Here is a 20,256-nt window from a genome sequence, read left to right as displayed (position 1 = left end):
GTGACGTTGTGGTTCCCACGGGCAGGCCCTCTGGCTGGGAGCAGAGGGACCCGTTGCCTCCCAGAGCTTCCCGTGAAGATGTGACTTCATCTTGGCTGAAGACACAAAAGGAACTGAAGATCCCTCGTCAATCTAAAAGAAGGAAAGTAACTAGAAGCAAAGACCTGGCTTCTAATTCCACTGCCTCCCTTTCTCCCACCTGACATTAGGCAGGGCACCTGGCTTCTCTGGCCTCAGTTTCCCAGTCTCTAAGAGGGGATTACACCATGCTTGCCTCACAAGGGTTTTGTGAGGATCCAATGAAACAGCAGCTTTGCCTGCATCTTGCCTCCCCTCCTCTTGAATCGTCTGTAAGAAGTAAGACATCAGGTGTTTGGTGCACTTAACATAGGGCTTTGGTGGAAGGTAAATTAGTAACGGTTTCAAATCATCGTCTCATCCTGCTGGTAACAGCCTGAAAGGTCACACGCAGGTTGATTTGGGAACCTCCCACCCAGTGCTGCTACTTTCGGGCAGTTGGGACCACCTTAGATGCCTTCTGTGCTCCAGCCCATCCTGCCTTCCTGCCTTCCCCTCCGCGGTTCCGCCTCCCAGACCTTACCTGAGGGCAAGACTGCATCCCAACTCTGGGTCTTTACTGTCCCTCACACCCCTATTCTCTGCATCTCAAAAATATTTTAAGGGTGAGTTTACAGGCCACCTCTTCCAGGAAGCCCTCCGTGCTTCAACCAACGGATCTGAGTTCCTGTGCTGTCTCTGAGCCTCTCTTATGTATCAGTTTCAATGAGCTACTTATACCTGTTTCACCCACTGCACTAAGAGTTTCTTGAGGGTAGGGTGCACATCTTCCCCACGCCCTAGGGGCCAGCACAGTAGCTCTCAATAAAGCTTTACCGAAAAAATGGCTGCAGCTCACAGTGTCTGAAGAGAGTGTCTTTTCCCATCAGACATAAGCGATGAAAGGGACAGAGTGATATTTGTCTCTAGTAGTGCTTGTCCCACAAATCGCTTGATAGCTTAGTGAGTAGGGATGATTTTTTTTTTTTTTTTTGGCCAGGACACCAGCTTTGAGACAGATGTCCCCATCACTTGCTGGGCCAGACCTTTGTGCCTACACACATCAAGGAAGCAAGTCAGCCTCATGACAGGTTGTCAGCAGCGGGGACGAGAAAAAGAAGCCCTGACACATTTGTAGCCTATCACGTGTGGCAAGATGCCATTACACTACAAAGCACTAGGGCTCGGGTATCATATTTGGGCCTCGTGAAAACTTTGTGAGCTGGGCAGGGCCAGGCAGGATGCTTCCCCGTGTTTGTAAATGAAGAGGCTGAGGCATGATGGGATACCAGGTCTGGACTAGGGGTGGGTCAGGGTTTTCTGATATACTGATCCCACTGGGCTGTGCTGCTCCGTCACCTCTTATGTGAGCATCATCCTCACAAACGCTGGGCTAGAGAGGACAGGCAGGGCTGCTGACCCATTTCACAGATGAGAACCCTGAAGGTGTGAGGCATGAAGCCCATCACAGCCTTGGCAAATAGAGGAAGAGTAAGCTGCAGGGAAGCCTGGTGGGGAGAGGAGCGGGGGACCTGCCCTGCATCTCTGAGCGGCAACGTGCAGCCTCAGGGCTCTGGGAAGACGGGCGAGGGTCCCTACAGGAACTGGTTGTGTAGGGACCTCCAAGGTGAGAAGACAAGCATGGGTCGCAGCCAGGCCAGGCCAGGTGGGCAGTGGTGCCCGGGCCTTTCTCTCTCTAGCCTCTCCTGTGTAGCATCTCCTTTGAGGTCACAGAACTCAGCGAGGGAGGCAGGCTGGGGCGGTTCCCCCATTACAGACAGAAGACTGAGGCAGAGAGGCATGTTCCTGCCAGCACACCAGCCTTGGATGCCACCTGCAAAGCTGGCAGCACCACCCAGGGCTCACAAGTCACCACCAACCCCCACAACCACACCCTTTATGAAAAGTGCAAAAGAGATTTAAAAAAATTCTTTCTTTGGTTTTATACATATAAAAGGTCAACATCTGCGGGTGGCTCAGCGGTCCTGACCCATCAACTAGAGATGTGGTTGCCTTCGTTCAACGGGCGACACGGGATTCTGGAAATGGCCAAGAGTGGGGCCCCCAGGCAGGCAGCGAGGAGAGTCTGTGCCCCTCTCCTTCTCCACGCTCCTTCCAGCTGCCTCTGGGAGCTAATAGGGACTTGGTTTCACCTGGAGAAGGTGGAGGGGCGCTCAGCTGGGGGACGCGCAGGACGCAGGGCCTCTACGTGGCTCTGCGTGGAGGGTAAGCAGACTGCCGGGCCCAGGGTGGCAGGTGCCGGGCGGGTCAGCTCAGCCCACCTGGCGGTACTGAAGGTGAGTCAGGAAACTGGAGGGCATCGGGCTCCTGAATGTTTCCAGACCCCCTGCGGCACTAGGCCTCATCTGGCCCAGGAGGCCTAGAGTCAGAGACTCTGGGCTGGAAGGAACCATGAAGGTCTTCAAAACCACCCCTCCCCCCCATCTGATGCCCTCCCTGCAGTGTAGCCCCCTGGTTTTGCTTGTTCACCTCCAGTGCTGGGGAACTCGGTCCAGGCTGGGACAGACTGAATTCGCACTGGCACCTGTCACTTCCACCCCCTGGCCCTGGTTCTGATTCCAAGCAGGACGAGAGCAAGCTCACTCTCCATGGTGGCCTGCAGAGGTCTTCCCATTCCTGGAGCTTCTTTGCTGAGGTCCCACACCTCCAGCTCCCCATCCACGCCCCAGCCTGGTCCCCACACCCTCCCCATCTTGGCCGGAGTCCATCTCAACATTCAGGGCCGGGTGGCTGTCAGGGCTCCAGTGCTGCACGGTCAGTGCAGGGGGATCAGTCCTGCACCACCTCCTTTAGGACCCTCTGCCTTTGTGGGCCCAGTCCAAGGTCCTGCCACACTAAGCTGATGGCTAGCCATGGTCAATCTGTCAGCTCGGCTCACATCATGCCAGCCCCGGCCCATCATCGTGCCTTGGGATCTTGGGCGCCAAGGGCGGGACCTCAGTCATCTTGCTGAACCCCCATCTGAGCGGGTGCTCCCTCGGAACCCGGGTGCGGCTTGCTCGGCCCCTCCGGCCCTAAGCGTTTGTCTCCACAATGCACTTGAGGAACATGGTGTCGTCCTTCACGTAGGCATGCTTGGGCGACTGCAGCTTGTTGAGGGGGAAGAAGAGTGGGCAGCCGCTGGCCACATTGGTTTCGCTCTGGGGCCGCTGGAAGGATGCTGAGTTCAGGTCGGGCCGGAAGGCGTCAATGGCGTGCTCACGGTTGTTCTGGTCGAGCAGCATGAAAGTGACCTGCGGGGCAGGGGCCGGTGGGAGGTCAGGGACAGGGTCTGTGCCTGTCACCCGTGCAGCCCCTCTAACCCTGAGCTCACACTGATCAGGAGTCAAAGAAACACGTAAGGACCACACATGGCGTACAGGAAGAGCCCGGAAACGGAAGCACCTGGTACCGTGAGCAGGCTTCAGGGGTGTCCCACAATTAGAGCTCAGGTGTTCTAACAGGAAGGGGGAATTCAGATGCCACTGCCAGTTGTGGTTGGCTGTTGGGGGCTAAAGGGGGGACTAAGCCCAGACAAGGAGGCTGGACTCCATAACCCAAGATGTCCCTTCCTGCACTGAGATGTCTGTCTGATCCTTCAAACACAGCTGGACCCTCCCAGGCGAGAGCAGACAGGCTTTCCACTGAGCAGATGGCAATCAACACCCTGAAACACGAACCCAGCTTCTGGTCTGTACAGGGGCCCCGTGTGCCTCCGAGAAGCCAACGATCTCAAAGTGACACACAGCCTCCTCCCTGGCACACGTCACTGAAATGCCCAACGCCCACTGCAGCAGTCAGTTCTCAAACTTGGCTGCACTTTAGAATTCCCTGGGAAGGTTTGAAAATTCCCGATGCTCACGCCTCACCATCTACGGTAGTGAGACCCAGTCATTAGTATTTTGAAAATCCCCCCACCACATATGGGAACCACTGACCTACTGACTCATAGCCAGACCACTGCGGCACTACCGCTTCCACCCCACCTGCTCGCCCTTATCTTCCTCCACCCAGCTGAGGTGTGGAGTTCACACCCTCCCCTTCCCTCCCCAACTCCCTTGCTGCCGCCGTTCACCTGCAGGGAATCCCTGCCACACTCCCACCTCTGGCGGCCCTTTTAAGCATTTTTAACAAACTTCATTTTTCAGAGCAATTTTAGGTGCACAGCAAAATTGAATGGAAAACACAGAGATTTCCGAGTACATATCCCCACACGACCTCCTACACTGTCAACATCCCCACCAAAGCGGTACATTTGCTACAGTTGATGAACCTATGTTGACGCATCATATTCACCCAAAGTCCCTAGTTTAAGGTTCATTCTTAGCATTGTACATTCTATGGGTTTGGACAAACGTATAAGGACGTGAATCTTATCATTATAATACCATTCAGAGTATTTTCACTGCCCTAAAAATCCTCTGCATTCCACCTATTCATCTCTCCTCCCCTCCACGAAATCCTGGCAACCACTGATCTTTTTACTATCTCCACAGTTTTGCCTTTTCCAGAATGTCATATAATTGGAATCATACAGTATCTAGCTTTTTCAGATGGGCTTCTTTCACTCAGTAATATGCCTTTAAGCTTCCTCCATATCTTTTCATGGCTTGGTAGCTTATTTCTTTACAGCACTGAATAATATTCCACTGTCTAGATTTACAAGAGCTTATTTATCCATTCACCTACTGAAGGACATCTTGGCTGCTTCCAAGTTTTGGCGATTATGAATAAAGTTGCTGTAAATATCTCTGCAGCGGTTTTGTGTGGACGTAAGTTTTCAACGCATTTGGGTAAATATCAAGGAGTGTGATTTCTGGGTCACATATAAGAGTAGGTTTAATTTTGTAAGAAACCGCCAAACTATCTTCCAAAGTGGCTGCACCATTTTACAGTCCCACCAGCAGTGAGTGAGAGTTCCTGTTGCACCACATCCGCGCCAACATTGGGTGTTGTCAGCGTTTGGGATTTTGGCCATTCTAAAAGGTGTGCAGAGGCATCTGCCTCCTCCTTCCCTTTTTCTGAGAATGCTGTCAGTTCAGGCTAGCCCCATAGGACCTCCTCCAAGAAGTTTTCCTTATTCACCCACCATGTGAACTTCACCTCTACATGTCTTCCAGGGTCGCTGGTCCAAACATTTTAGCTCCTAGACTCAGAATGCAGCAAAGAGCCTTGGCTACTAGATGTGAACTCAGGCTCTTGTTTTATGAGGGGAAACTGACAGCACGGAGGGCAAAGCATCTGCCGAGGTCACACAGGCAAGTTCATGGCTAAATCAGGACCAGGACCCAGGTTTCCTCCATCGCCCCCCACTGTCCCCCAGGCCCGTACCTTGTTCCGGAAAGGCCACGGCAGCAGAGCATCATACTCGCCTCTCATGATCACGATGAAGAGGGACAGGTGGGTCCTCTTCCCCGTCCCGTCCCCATTCAGGTAGAGCCGCAGGCACAACTTGTACCCGTACTTGGCAGTGTAGAAAGCTGAAATGAGGAAGACAGAGTCAGCGCTGAGGCAGCTGGAGAGTGCTGGACTTTGCAGATGAGGAAACTGGGACTGGCAGTTAGGCATGCCCAAGTCATGGCTCAAAACTACAAAATTGGGACTTCCCTGGTGGCACGGTGGTTAAGAATCCGCCTGCCAATGCAGGGGACACGGGTTTGAGCCTTGGTCCGGGAAGACCCCACATGCCGCAGAGCAACTAAGCCCGGGCGCCACAACTACTGAGCCTGCGCTCTAAAGCCCGCGAGCCACAACAACTGAGCCCATGCACCACAACTACTGAAGCCTGTGTGCCTAGAGCCCATGTTCCGCAACAAGAGAAGCCACCGCGATGAAAAGCCCGCTCACCGCAACGAAGACCCAATGCAGCCAAAAAACAAAAAGACAAAAAAATGAAATCTGGGGAGGGAGCTCAGCGTTTTTCTCCATTATAGAACATCAAATCTTGGAGATCATCTGGCCTGGTGGCTGTCAAAGGCCATCAGAATCACAGTTTGCCCCTGGAGCTTCTGACTCAGTAGTGCTGGGGTGAGGACTGAGAGTTGGCATTTCTAACAGGGGATAGAGATGCTGCTGGCCCTGGGATCACACTTCTGATTTAACCAACCTGCAAGGGGAAGTGGCTGGCCACAGTGTCACGGTGTACTGGGGGCAGAGACAGAATTAGGGGCCAGGCCTCCTACCTCCCAACACAGACTTCTTTCCGCTGCTCTAGGCCAAGCGGTTGGGGTCTCCTGGAGGCTGGGAGAAAGTGCGGTGAATCACAGTGCTGCCGGCCACCACTGGCAAAGGCCCCCCGGGATGAATCATCCCCTGGTGATTAGGCACAGGGGCCTGTGGGCTCTCCCCCTGGGCAGCTGAAAGAGCCATCCGAGTGTGGGTTCCAGTAGCCGTCACCATGAGGGCCCTTCTGGGAGGGGCTGAGCGGGGACAGGGTGTGGAGGGTATGTGGGAAGGAGTGGAGGAGGGACAGGCTGACAGTCTGACTCATCTGTGCCCCTTGTGTTTTGGTAGAACAGGAAGCCAGAGACACTGCTTGCTTTTTCCCTCTCTGGAGAGAAGCCAGGACCAAAAAGCTTACGTGTAGGAGGCGAGGCCACCCCCTGAAGGGGCTGTCCCTGTTCCTGAGGAAAGGGGGCTGGCTTTGGGACCCAGCCTGCTCTGTGGTGTGGGGCAAGCTCCCATGCCCCTCTGAATCCCAGCACTGTTGACCTTGGGTGTGTCAGAGGAGCAGATGGCCGGGAAAGGCATGAGGCTGGAGCAGATGTGAGTGGTGGTTAAAACTGCCATCGGCAGAAATCCTCCTTAACAACCCACCCGTTTACTTAGAGGCACGCGAGTGAGGCCAGGGGGAAAGCACACAGGTCTGAGCACAAATATACACATTGTTATACAGACAGCTAGCAGTTAATTAGGAGAAACAACAACCGAGTAACTGCCTACTTTATGCAAGACATCGTGCCAGGCCCAGGGGCCCCAGAAATGACTAAGAACTGCCCCAGTGTACACAATACTCAATCACGTGCTCCCCACAGTGGTACACAGAGAGTTCTCCACTTGTCTTATTTCAGACCACGGGGTCTCTGAGGGTGGGGGCCCATGGCATTCACCTGTGAAAGTCACCGTGGGCTTCCCTCGCATCTGCACAAACTTTGCTTCACAGCGCACTCTCTTTCACAACCGATATCCACACAACGTACATCATTTTATTCCTAGTTGCAGACCATGACGGATGTCCAGGGAGGTATGCCTGGTGCAAACAGCCCCTGATCCACGCGGCTGAGCGGGGAGGGGCCTACTACCTCCGCGGGCCTGGTAGGGCCGGGGGCCTGAATGGACATTGGCCTAACTGGACGCAGCCCGCCTGTCAGAGCGGAACACGCCCCCCACCCCCCACCCCTGCCCGCCTCCCCCAGCTGGTGTCTGTGCCCCCAGGGTGGCCTTACCTGGGGAGAAGAGGCTGACAGTCCTGCCGCAGGCTGACTCATGGCACCGCCTGGTGACACTGGTGACCTTCCATAGGAAGGTGCCGTCGTAGGAGGCCTCTTCCATGAGGCGGAAGCTCTGTTCCAGCTTGCCCAGGGCCTGGTCTTTCTGGGCCAAGGTCTGCTGCAGCTCCATCACCTGGGGCGGGGAAGCCCATTCAGCCAAGGGCATCAGAACCCAGCTTGGTGGTGGGATGGGGACAGCGGGATGTAGAGACAGAGCTGCCCCCGAATTTGCTTTCCTTGCCTCCCTCAGCCATGTGCATCTGCCTTTGTACATGCCGTCCCTCCTGCCTGGGATTCCTTTCCCTTCCTTGTCCACTGGCCAACTCCTGTTCGTCCCTCAGGAACCTGGCTCACAGAGTTCTTCCTCTGTGAAACACTTAACCACTGCCCTAGCTCAGCTGGTTTCTCTTTCATCTTCGATCTTATAGAGGCTTTACAACCATCTGAGATATATTTTTCTGCCTTTCCAACAGGATAGATGGTCTCCCTTATCAACAGCTGGGCCCATGCTCATTTTATCTGTGTCCATGCCTTGCACAGTGCCTGGCACGTAAGAGTAGAGCCAGGAAATTCGTTAATGAACTGAAGATAGTCACTGCCCTCGGGGAGGCCATCACCTTCCAACTGGGGCAAGAGTTACATAAATAAATCCTTTACTTCGCCGCTCAAACCCAGTGCCTGGCTCTTCCGGTAGGTTCCTCCACTGACATTTGAAAGAATACAAATTTATTCTTGGGTGTACTCAGGTAGGGAAGTCAGGAATGGAAGTGAGTGTCCTTAAAGAAAACTGAAGCCCTAATTTTACAGATGGGAAAGTTGCAGTCCTGTGATTTGCCCAGATCTATATAGCAAGTTAATGGTGGACCTGGAACTAAATTCCAGGCCTAACTCAACATGAGACAGCGCAGTAATGTTGCTGCCCCCCCAAAAAGCAACATTAACATTGTGACTGGTTATATTAAGAAAAGTATAAGCTCTGGAACAAAGGAGGGGACAGTCTGGCGCAACCAAGAACTGTCAGATAAGTGGATTATCTGGTGGTTTGACACCACCACTCTGAGTGTGTGGAATCCTTTAGAGGCTGAGCCAGCACATATGAGGACAGCATGAAACAATGTGCTCTGATGAAGTAGTGAAGGCACTGGGGGTGTTTAGCCTAAAAAAGGAAACACTCAGGATATTATTACTGACTGCTCATCTCTGAAGGGCTTCCATGGGGGCTAGAAGTCAGATGTTTTGGGGGCCCCGAGGGGCAGGGAAGACACAGGAGGCTGATTTTAGTTACGTATGAGGGAGAACTTTATAGTGGTGCAAAATGTCCAGCTGTGGAATGAGATGCTTGGGGTGGGAACAGTCTATTGCAGAAGTTTAAGCAAAGGAAAGGAAGCACTGGACGGGGGAGTTTGACCTTGACTATAACTTCTGACTCAGTCCTCTTCCTAGAAGGCCGTGGGATGCAGGAGAGAGATTTTTGAAGGAGGAGTGACTGGTCTGCGCAGGGAGAATGCTTAGCAGGAAGGCTGGTCCTCTGCTCTGGAGACAAGATGGGGTGGTGGGCGGGGTGGGGTGGGGGGGCGGGCGGCCCTGAGCTGCCTTGAGGGTAAACATGCCTCCCATGCTCACCCTCCGTTCCAAGCTCAGGATGTGCTCACGGCCCAGACGGCTCTGGTGGATGGAGGCGGCCAGGGCCAGGTGGGAGGCCTCCACCTCCTTGTTGAGGACGGCGACAATGTTCTCAAACACGCACAGCTTCCCCTCCAGCTCAGTCAGGAGCTTCTCCTTCATGAAGTGCTGCAGGGCCAGCTCCTCCTGGCTCTCGGAGCAGGGGGCCCGGTAGCAGTCCACCTCTAGGTCCCCAGCTGCCTCCACAGCCCCCTGCAGCTGCAGGTCTGACAGATTCCGCTCCAGGGCCATGGGTCCAGACCCCAGGCCAGAGCCCAGCTGGGCCTTCCACTGTTTCATGAACCCTAACAGCAGGTTCAGGTGGGTAGCCTGGGAGGTGACCTCATGCTCCTGCATGAACTTTGGGCCCCCCTGCCAAGAGAGTGGGGCTGATCAGTGAAAACAGAGGGGGAAAGAGGACCAGGGAGCAGTGGAGAGTCCTGCCACCAAAGGTTGCCAAGGGAAGTCATATCCATTCACCCGGCCAAGGGAAGTGTACAGCAAGAGGGATTCGGAGAAGGACCCTGGCATGAGACATACCCATGGTGAGCTGTGTCCATCCCAGCCTCCAGAGCAACAATTCTGCCATGCCCTTGAGCACAGTGATGATTCAGGACCATGGAGAGAGGCAAAGGGGTTTTTGGGGGTGCGGGCGGTGGTCATTTTTGTGATGCTACAATGCCCAGGTGAGATATTAAGAAGAACTCCCCTGAGTACAAAGATGATTTACTAGTGATTTTGTTGCCTGGGAAAGTCATGTAAGGTACATGCAGAGGCGTAGCTTGATGTTGTGGGAACATCCCGGAGGGACTGATGGGAAGGTCTGAGACTGCAGTGTACAGATCTCTTCTCTCACACTCAGATGCTTACCTTGAAGGCGCAGCCAACACCTGCAAAGGGACACCCAATTCCAGCCTCAGCCACCTCGGGGTGATCCTGGAAATAAGAACCATGTCACTGGATGTTATGGGGCTCCCAATGGCACTGGGGCTCTCTGCAAAGCACCAGCATCCACCAGGCATGAGCTGGGCTGGGGCCACAAAACTTTGCACATGCTGTTCCTTCTGCTTCAGCTGCCTGTAACTCTCCTTCAGAACAAGAGCAGGGCCCCTGTTGTGGTCCTGGGAAGCGCTGCCACCTCTCCTGATGGGACGTGTTCCACTCAGCCCTGTAATCATCATTTACTTTTTGGTTGCGCCCACTGGTCTGGGGGCTCTGTGAGGGCCTCTAACAAGCAACTTGACAATACTGTTAACCTATGCATAAGTCTGAGGAGTTTACAAAATGCTTTCATAGTCATAATTCTTCCTAGGGCCCCTGACGACACTTGGGGATAGCAGGGTAGGTTTTTTGTTCCCATCTGATTGATGAAGAAACTGAAGCTCACAGAGGGGCAGGGATTTACTCAAGGAGGAACAGCTAGGAAGCAGCACAGCTCCAGGGATCTTCCTACCCCATGTCTCTATCTCTTATCAAGAGTAAGCCCAGGGCTTCCCTGGTGGCGCAGTGGTCGGGAGTCCTCCTGCCGATGCAGGGGACACAGGTTCGTGCCCCGGTCCGGGAGATCCTGCGTGCCGTGGAGCGGCTGGGCCCGTGAGCCATGGCCGCTGACCCTGCACGTCCGGAGCCTGTGCTCCGTAAGGGGAGAGGCCACAACAGTGAGAGGCCCGCGTACCGCAAAAAAAAAAAGGAAGCCCAGGAGAGACTGGGAGAACATTTTTTCCTAAACATAGACCTGGAAAGGGCTTATATCCAGAATATATAAAGAACTCTTACAATTCAATAAGACAAACAACCTAATACAAAATGGGTAAAATACTGAACAGATACTTCACAAAATAAGATATACAAATGACAAGCCTATGTAAAGATGTTCAACATCACCAGTCATCAGAGAAATGCAAATTGTAACGAAATGCCACTGTCCACTCACTAAATGGCTAAAATTTACAAAGAACGATAATATCGAGCTTTGGTGAGAACGGGGAGGAACTGAAACACTCATAGGTTGCTAGTGGGAATGCAAAATGGTACAACCGCTTTGGGAAAATCTATGGAAGTATCTCATAAAGTTAAATCATACTTACAAAGACCGTGCTTATCAAGTTATCAGACAACCCACACATTCCACTCCTAGGAATTTACCCAAGAGAAAGTGAAAATATGTCCGGGTGTATGTAAATGTTCATGGCAGCTTTACTCATAATAGGCCCACGCTGGCAGCAATCCAAGCATCCATCAACTGGTGGATGGATGAACAAAGTGTGGTATGTCCATACTCCAGGACACTACTCGGCAGTCAGATGGACTAAATTACTAATATGTGCAATAACATGGAGGGACCTCAAAACATGCTAAATGAAAAGAGTCAAACACCAAAGACTACATACTAGGATTCTATTCTTACAAGATTCTAGAAAAGGCAAAACTATAGTGACAGAAAATAGACCAGTGGCTTCCTGGGCTGCAGCTGGAGGAGACTGACTAAACAAGGGCACAAGGAAGCTTTTTCTGGTGCAGAAAAATTCACCCTCCTGACTGCAGGTCACACGATTGTATACATTTCCCAGCATTCATCAATCTGTACACTTAAAATGAGTGAATTTTATTACACGTAAATAATCTCTTGATTTTCCAAGAGCTTTGTTGTTGTTTTTAAGAATAACCTCATGGGGTGATGTGAAGGGAGATTTGGATGAAATGAGGGGAGGACAGAGGTCTTTTGGGCTGAGCAAAATACAAAGCCACACTAGTTATTATTCTCTAAAAGTACAATAAGTGAGAGCTGTGGGCTTAATGAGTACAGTTGGTTTGGGACACAGAGCGCAGCCCAGCAAAAGGCCGCCCCCCACCCTGCCCCACTGCCCCGGGGTTCAAGCACAACTTGCTCCCAACAAAGAACAGAAAACAGATGTTTTACTGGGGAGGGGTGGGTAGCCTTGTCAGGGAGACTGCAATGGCTTTGGAAAGTGCCCGGTGATGCAGCCTGTCCCAGAAGGTAGTTCCCGACATGAGGGAAGGATGGAGGGCCTGAGGCCAATGAGGAACCTGGCGAATGCACAAGGGGTCATCTCTCAGGCCCTGAAACTCCCTACGAGCCCATGATTCGAATCCTCTGCCATTCTAAGGGTATATGCTTGAAGTGAGAGTCAGAGGGAGGTAAAAAGGTGAAAGTGATAGAACTAACGGTGGGAGTCCAGACTCGCCCACAGGTGGAGAGGCACATGTTCCTTTGGCATCTGAGCCCTGTGGTGTGTCTGTGCAATGAAAGCCCATGCAGGCTGGCAAGTGCTACATGGGTGGAGCGGACATCCTTATTACCATGTACAATGGGAGTGGGCTGGGAGCAGCCTCTCATGTCTGGCAGAGGAGGGCAGGGGGTAACTTGAGAGGCCGCTGGTCGCCAGCCAGGCTGCCCAGAGTCCCACCATCAGTCACTCAGTCTCTCATTCCTTGGGGTGCTTTCCAGGGTTAAGGGGCTGGGCTCTGGAGCCAGCCTGTCAGGGTGCAAAGCGCATCTCTGTCACTTCACACACTAGCTATGTGGCCCTGGGAGAGTTATTAACTTCTCCATGTCTCAGTTTCCCAGTCTGCAAAATGAGTATAATAACAGAACTCCCCCTTATAGAGTTATGGTGAGGATTAAATGCCATAATATATGTAAATTCTGACATGAGTGACCTCTTGTGCTATAACAAAATACCACAAACTTATTGGCTTAAAACAACCCCCATTGAGACTTCCCTGGTGGCACAGTGGTTAAGACTCCACGTTCCCAATGCGGGGAACCTGGGTTCGATCCCTGGCCAGGGAACTAGATCCCACATGCATGCCGCAACTAAGGAGCCCACCCACGTGCTGCAACTAAGGAGCCAGCGAGCCACAACTAAGGAACCCGTGAGCTGCAACTAAGACCTGGCGCAACCAAATAAATAAACAAACAAACAACAACAACAAAAAGCCAACCCACATTTTTTGGGTTGGCCAAAAATTTCGTTCTGGGTTTTCATGTCATGGGAAAACCCGAAGGAACTTTTTGGCCAGCCCAATATTATCTTACAGACCTGGAGATCAGAAGTCCTAAAAGTGAGCAGGATCGTGCCCCTTCTGGAGGTCCAAGGTGAGCACCTGTTTTCTTGTTTTTCCAGCTTCTGGAGGCCACCCGCATTCCTTGGCTCAGGGTCCCTCCCTCCATATTAAAAGCTAGCAGCAGAGCATCTTCCAATCTCACTCTGATTCTGATTCTCTTGTCTCCCTCTTTTGGGGGCCCTTGTGATAACAATAGGCTCACCAAATAAGCCAGGGGCATCTCCCCATCACAAGACCCTTAATTTAATCACATCTGCAAAGTCCCTTTCGCCATCGTTATGGGCTGAGTAGTGCCTCCCCACCCTGAATTCATATGGGGAAGTCCTAGCCCCCATGAACATGACTGTATTTGGAGATTGAGTCTTTAAAAGAGGTAACTAAGTTAAAAGGAGGTCATTAGGGTGAGCCCTACTCCAATATGACTGGTGTCCTTATAAGAAGAGAAAATTAGGACACAAACATCCAGAGGGAAGATGATGGGAAGATGTTGGGAGAAGAGGGTATCCACAAGCCAAGGAGAGAGGCCTCAGAAGAAACCAACTCTGTCTAGAACTTCTTGCCTCCAGAACTGTGAGAAAACAGATTTCTGTTGTTCACACCACCCAGTCTGTGGTACTTAGTTACAGCAGCCCGAGCAGACTAATAGAGCTGTGTGAGCTAACATATTCACAGGTTCCGGGGATTAACATGTGGACATCTTTGGGGAGCATCATTCTGCCTGACGCGGTGCTCAGTAAATGTTACCCATGATTAGTAGTAGTACTATTATTAGCAAAATTATTCCTATGGATTAAGCACTGCCCTTGGGACATCTTTTTCCTTTTGCTAATGGCTGTCACATACATGCGTCTCATTTAATCCTCACATCTCAAACTCTTAATAACTAATTCTGTAAAACCCTATTTTCCAACTGGGTTTCCTTGGGGGCGGGTAGAGGTAAGGAACGTCCCTAAATGCATTTGTATTTATACAGGACCAAAGCATTTCTGCAAGCTACCTCATAGGATCCTTACAATAATCCTTTGAGGCAGGCAGGGGGGGATTAGTTTCACCTTAATACAGGGTGGGAAACCTGGGCGAGTCACAGCAAGCTTGCACATGTGAGAAGCCGACTCAATCCGGGTCTTCTGTCCCCCAGTTACGAGCCCTTCCGGGCTTGCTGCTCTCTCCACACCTGTGTGAGCACAGCCCCACCGGATCTCCCAGGGCCACGAGGAGGAGGTCGGGGCTTTGAGGTTCTGCCTCTCGTGTAGGTGAGGAAGCTGAGATGGCCGGTGACTTGCAGGATGCAAGTTTGGGGCAAGGCTGTGGCAGAGGCCAGGAGCCTGGAATCTACGTCCAGCGTCCTTCCTCCCCACCAGGAGTCCTCACCTTGACTAAAGGGTAGCCTCATCTGAAGTCCAGGGACCGAGGGGACTGGAGAGGGAAGGGGCTGGGGTCGCAGAGGAGGAACGGGACATCTGTCCTGAGCCAAGCCTGTGCCTGTCTGGTGCCACAGGAGGCCCCTGTGTGAGCGGTCTCATTGCTTGCAAACTGCTAAAAATAAAATTCGCAGTGGAATTTCCTCTGAGGAGGAAACAGAAAAAACAAAATCCCAGCCCTGAGGGAACACTTGTCCTTCTGTCCACGTCCGAGAAGTCTGGGGGTGTGTGGTGTTCCCAGCTTCCCTGCTTACCCAGGCCCTTTGTGACAGGGTCAGCAGAGAGCTCCATCAAAGGGCCCCCACTTGGGGACCTGGGGGCCTCCGAGAATGTGAGTGTCAAGAGGGTGCCGGGAGCATGAGAGCTGCCTCCGTGAAGCTACTGCACAGAGCGGAGGGTCTGCAATGTGCCAGGCACTTCCCACGCTGCTGTGCTGGGCACTGAGGCTGGCCAAGGTCTTGGATGCCTGGAGGGCCTGTTTTTGCTTGGGTCTCAGCTAGTGCTGAGGGAGAGACACTCGACAGTAACAGGGTGGACTCAGTCCGCTCGCCAGTTCCTGCCCGCCTCTGTACCTGAGTCAGTTTCCTTTCTGGCAACCTCTGCTTGGCTCAACTGCCACCTCCTCCAGGAAGTCCTGCCTGATTCCCCTAGTTGAAAGAAGTCTTGCCCATTCCTGTTTCCACAGCATTTGGTGGATTCCAGCATTTAAGGCTGACTGTGTATTTAAACCTGTGCAAAACATTTGGGGGTGATCCACCATCTGGAGGCAGCAGAGAGATGTCAGCAGCCTAAGGGGCAGGAGTGGGAGCCTGGCTCTGCCCCCCCCTTTGCTGTATGACTGGTGCAGGCACACCTCTTCACTGAACCTCGATATATTACCCACTGGTGAAATAGGGGTACACCACTGCCCATGACACAGGATGTCACGGGATCGATAAGGTTACAGATGCAATTGTCAAGCTCCGAAGTGTAAGGGGGTTCATTGCCAGGCACTGCATTTCAAAGGACACAGATATGCACAGAGGCTGAGGACAGACTCAAGATGGACGTGGTCGGCGTCCTTCCACAGACTCAGGACCGCCTCAGGGGACAGGAGGCTGACTGACTTTTTGTGGCCCCAAGGGAGACAGACTTCCGCTCAGTACAAAGAAAGAGGAAAATCGTACAACAGTTAGTTCCCCATGGTGGAAGTGGTGGTTTCATGCAGTAATGAGCTCCCCGTCACTGGAAGGACACAAAGCCACTTGGCAGGAATCCAGTAGAGAACGGAAATTGGACTAGACAGCTTGACCTCCTATCATTTTCTGATTCTAGAATAATTTAAGGTACTCTTGTTAGCCACTGGCAGCAGATGCCAGCTTGCTTTTGACCTTCCTGAGTGACCTCAGAGGGAAGAGAGTGAGAGAAACAATCCCATTCACAGGGTCTCAGGCAGACAGAATTGACTGCTATTTCCCAGACATCGGGTCGTCCCCTGCTTCATTGTCACTTCTGTAGGAAGGTCATTCTAGGCAAGAACTAAGTCTCTAACCAGGTCAACAGTTATCCTTTAATATCTGCTTCTTACATGAGCTAATTGGTCTCGGGCTTTGAGCACGTCTTAGAGAGACATTAATCAAATGAAGTCAGAGGAGGAGGACAAACTGATAAGCAGATGGCATGGAAAGTGTTGCAAGAATGGGCACCTCGGGGCTTAGCTCAGCTGGTCTCCGGCCCGGCCTGTCCACCCCACCTTCACTTCCCAGGTTTCCCCAGATGCACAAACTGCAGAATCACCACGTATGCAAAGTGTTGATTTATAATCAGCTGCTTTCCTTTGGTCAAAAGTCCCCCCAAAGTTCCCACTGGGTCAGAAGCTGAAGGAGTCCCTGGTCTTTCCACTTGTGGCTTTGTGCAGGTGTCAGACCACTGGCTCACCCCACCCCCCAGCTTTCCACTGGGGGTGTACCCTCCTCCCACTCTGTAGCCTGTTTCAGTGCCTGTAATTCCATCATTAGAGTCACTTCATTTGGTTTAAGGCAGCAAGTTTCAAACTGTGCTCTGCAGGGCCCTAGGAATCCCCAGTGTCTCTGAGGGGCTGGGACAGGAGAAGGAAGTGGGGTAACCGAAAGGACAGGGCTCCAGGCTCCCCTTTAATCAGAACGCTTCTACTTTCATCTGATTTCACATTAACAAAGGTGAAAAAATTAAGACTACTGGGTTGAGAGATATTAAAATATCTCATCTTTATGTTATCTAAGATTTGTACAATGAATCTGTATTCATTTTGTTAAGAGGCAAGAATAAAACACGTCAAAACAATAGCCCTGATCCCTTCGGGCAGGCAGGTGCCTTAGAAAGCATCTAGCCCATGTCCTCTCTTTTGAGGGTGGAGTACAAAGATGCTCAAATAGGGAGGCTTGGAAAGTTATTCCATGGGTGTTAATCCTATTAGCTCTTAACCACATTGTAGAGTATAAAGTTCTGGGGAAATGCACTGGATCCTTACTATTATTCCCTTGAGGACCTGTGGGGGGAGAGGGTTGCTGACAGGAAGACAGGAAAGCCCTCAAAACCAGCTCTGGTGGGACAGGAAACTCCTCCAACTCTCCGCAGGAGAGAGGCCAGAGCGGAGAAGGGGTAAGGAGGCCTGGAGACCTGCCTGCCTCTGGTTCCACAGCGGGAGGGAGAGCCGCCCTGCCAGCCACTGACTGGCAATGGGACATTGCAGGTGCTGGAAAGACCCTGCACAGTCAACCTAGCATCTTCACTTTACAAGTGGAGACAGGGGAGTCATCTCAGCCATGTACTGAATTATAAAGCCATCCTCAGACACCAGGCTCCTGACCCCTGGGCCATGGTTCGGGCAAGGGTGGAGCTTTGGTTGAAAGGAGCCGGTGCCTCACAGTGTGGACAGTGCTGGTGGCCAAGTTGGCGAGACCCTGGTCATGAGGGAGCTTTGCAATGAGACGCCCCTGTGGGTGTCGGGGCCCATGTGTAAGGGGGGGTTAGATTTACAGCAGGGATTCTTAAAGCTTTGGATTCACAGACCTATACCAGTTTGTTTGCTTTTCAAATTAGGAGATTTAACATAAAGATTGCCATTTTAAAATTTTACTAAATAAAGGCTTTACCCCGAGTTCTATCACCTATCATGATCATTTCCTTTATACAAAGACATGAATAGGAAGGGCATCATCTCAGAGTAAAGGTTGACTCTATAAATGGAAAGAATTTAGTTTTATAAGAAAAACTCATAACAATTTCCTTATTTATTTATTTATTTTTATCATTTTTGTCATGAACTGGTGGGAATGGACCAGTGCTGGTCAACATGTAGGAACCTCTGGGCTGGACAGATTACCTGCGAGGGTCCTTCTCCAGCTCAGAAGGGCTGGGGTTCTAAACTGATGCCTGAGGGTATCTCTTTGGCCCCTCACACTACCAAAGTTGCATCTTATTCCTGGAAGCACGGTTTGGCAGAGCTGGAGAAGTGAGATGAGGATGGCCTGTCCCTGTCTGAGGGCAAACAGGGCCAGAAAGAACTGTCTAGGTCGAGAGTTGGCAAACTTTTTCTGTCAAGAGCCAGATAGTGAATATTTGGGGCTGTGAGGCCTCTGTTGCAACTATTCACCTCTGCTGTTTTAGGACAGAAGCAGCTACAGGGACTTCCCTGGTAGCACAGTGGATAAAACTCCACACTCCCAATGCAGCGGGCCCAGGTTCAATCCCTGGTCAGGGAACTAGATCCCACATGCATGCTGCAACTAAGAGTTCGCATGCCACAGCTCAGGAGCCTGGCTGCTGCAACTAAGACCTGGCACAACCAAATAAATATAAATACATAAATAAACATTAAAATTAAAAAAGCAGCCACACGCAAGGCATATATACATGAGTGAGTTGTGGCTGTGAACCAATATAACTTTATCTAGGGACCTGGAAGTTTGAATTCCTTATAATTTTCATGTGTCACAAAATCTCATTCTCCTTTCAATTTTTAGAAACCTTTTAAGCATAAAAACCATTCTTTGCTCGTAAGCTGTACAAACAGGCAGCAGGCTGAGTTAGGCCCGCAGGCTGTGGTGTGTTGACCCCTGTCTAGATGCTGTTCTCACCCTGAGTCTGTCACGGGTTGGCCAGGTGGCTTGGGGCAAGTTGCTTCCCCACCGCAAATGTCAGTCTCCTCACTGCTGACAAAATGAATTCAGTCTAGATTCAGACAAGGAAGGAGCCACCTGGCAGGGACTAGTTGGGCAGATACCTACTTGGCCTCTTCCCCTGCCAACGGAGACAACTGACAGTCTTTCCTGGCAGTGCCAACTTACCTGCTCCTGAGACAGAAGGCTTCCTGGCCTTTCAGATGGTGTGCCATCCCCTTTGCATTTGGGACAGATCCGATCCTCACCATTCCTGGGGACACATGAACAAATGCCACTGAGTGAGGCATTCACGACTCCATGGCACCAACCACCGTCCCCAGAGCTCCAAATGTCTAGCCCTTGCCCAGTGTGGCAGCTGATACCAATGAGCGTGCAGCTCCACAATCCCAGACCCACCATTCCCAAACCAATGTTTTCCTGTAGTTTGCAGTGAGCTTCTCTGGCAGCCAAACCTGATCTGAAGTGACTAGAGGCTATTAAAGCCCCTACTTATTCCACTTAGTGTGAATATTTATGTTTGCAGAAATATTCATTGCTTGATTATAAGGTGCATCCTCAATCCCCGCTGGAAGAATTACACAGTAATGCACTGACTTGCTTTTCTAAAATCTGAAAAACTTCTCCATTCCAAACTACATCTGACCCCACGGGTTCAGATAAAGGATTGTGGATGTGCAGCTATATTAGTTCTTCTCAGCTTCCTCTATTTTATTTTGGTCTCTTATTTTTAGTAATTACAGATGACCATGGCCTCTCAGAATAAGAAGGGGCCTCCGAGAACACCTAGCCTGAGGTTCTTAACCAGGAGTGGGTGCCAGACTCTGAATGGTCCTGTGTGCTTTAACAAAGCTCCCAAGGGATCTGGTCCTCAGTGAGAGCCACTGGTCAGGCCCATTTTACAGGAATGAGGCCTCAGAGGACATACGGATCCACCAAGGTCGAGGGAGGCAGGCGCAGAGCTGGGCAGAGCTCTTCAGGCCTCAGGCCTGGATCCCTCTCCCGCCTCTGCCAGGTTTTGGAAGGACAGCGAAGGAAGCCAAGAGACCCACTGCAAAAGCCTGAGACGAAGCCAGGATGGTGAAACCAGTCAAGCTTTGCTCCTCCCCCCACCTGCCCTTTTCACCACCACCTCTCTCCGCCTTCTCTCGGCCTCCTCCTTTGTGAAAGCATTGGAACTCCTCAAGCTTGCCTGAGAAGTTTCCCACCTTTTTAAACTGTAAAGTCCCAAACAAAGGTCATGCTGGGGGTGCATGGCAGTTTAAGAACACATCTGCCAGGAAACTGACCTGCGGCAAACTGACCTCATCTGTCCATTAGGCCTCACTGTCCTCATTTGTAAAATAGGGTAATAATAGTATCCACCTATCCAAGGAGCTTCTGAAGACACAAGGAAAG

The 20,256-nt window shown here is 51.6% G+C and overlaps 1 protein-coding gene across 1 annotated transcript in view; it reads right to left on the bottom strand.

The window, feature by feature from the left end:
• Positions 1 to 1,979: 1,979 nt before the first annotated feature.
• TRAF1 (TNF receptor associated factor 1) overlaps positions 1,980 to 20,256 on the bottom strand; it is a 19,268-nt gene continuing 991 nt past the window's right edge. The window contains exons 2-7 of the mRNA XM_007451484.1: positions 19,027 to 19,111; positions 10,080 to 10,145; positions 9,171 to 9,581; positions 7,503 to 7,680; positions 5,389 to 5,537; positions 1,980 to 3,311 (exon numbers count right to left, since the gene is read on the bottom strand). Coding sequence (XP_007451546.1) covers positions 3,093 to 3,311; positions 5,389 to 5,537; positions 7,503 to 7,680; positions 9,171 to 9,581; positions 10,080 to 10,145; positions 19,027 to 19,111 — 1,108 coding nt within the window. The 3' untranslated portion in view covers positions 1,980 to 3,092. The remainder of the gene's footprint in view (positions 3,312 to 5,388; positions 5,538 to 7,502; positions 7,681 to 9,170; positions 9,582 to 10,079; positions 10,146 to 19,026; positions 19,112 to 20,256) is intronic.

Source organism: Lipotes vexillifer, unplaced genomic scaffold (assembly GCF_000442215.2).
Source record: "Lipotes vexillifer unplaced genomic scaffold, Lipotes_vexillifer_v1.1 scaffold588, whole genome shotgun sequence".
In the NCBI taxonomy this organism is placed as follows: domain Eukaryota; kingdom Metazoa; phylum Chordata; class Mammalia; order Artiodactyla; family Lipotidae; genus Lipotes; species Lipotes vexillifer.
Note: the sequence above shows the minus strand (reverse complement) of the source record. Positions and strands in the feature narration are given on the sequence as shown.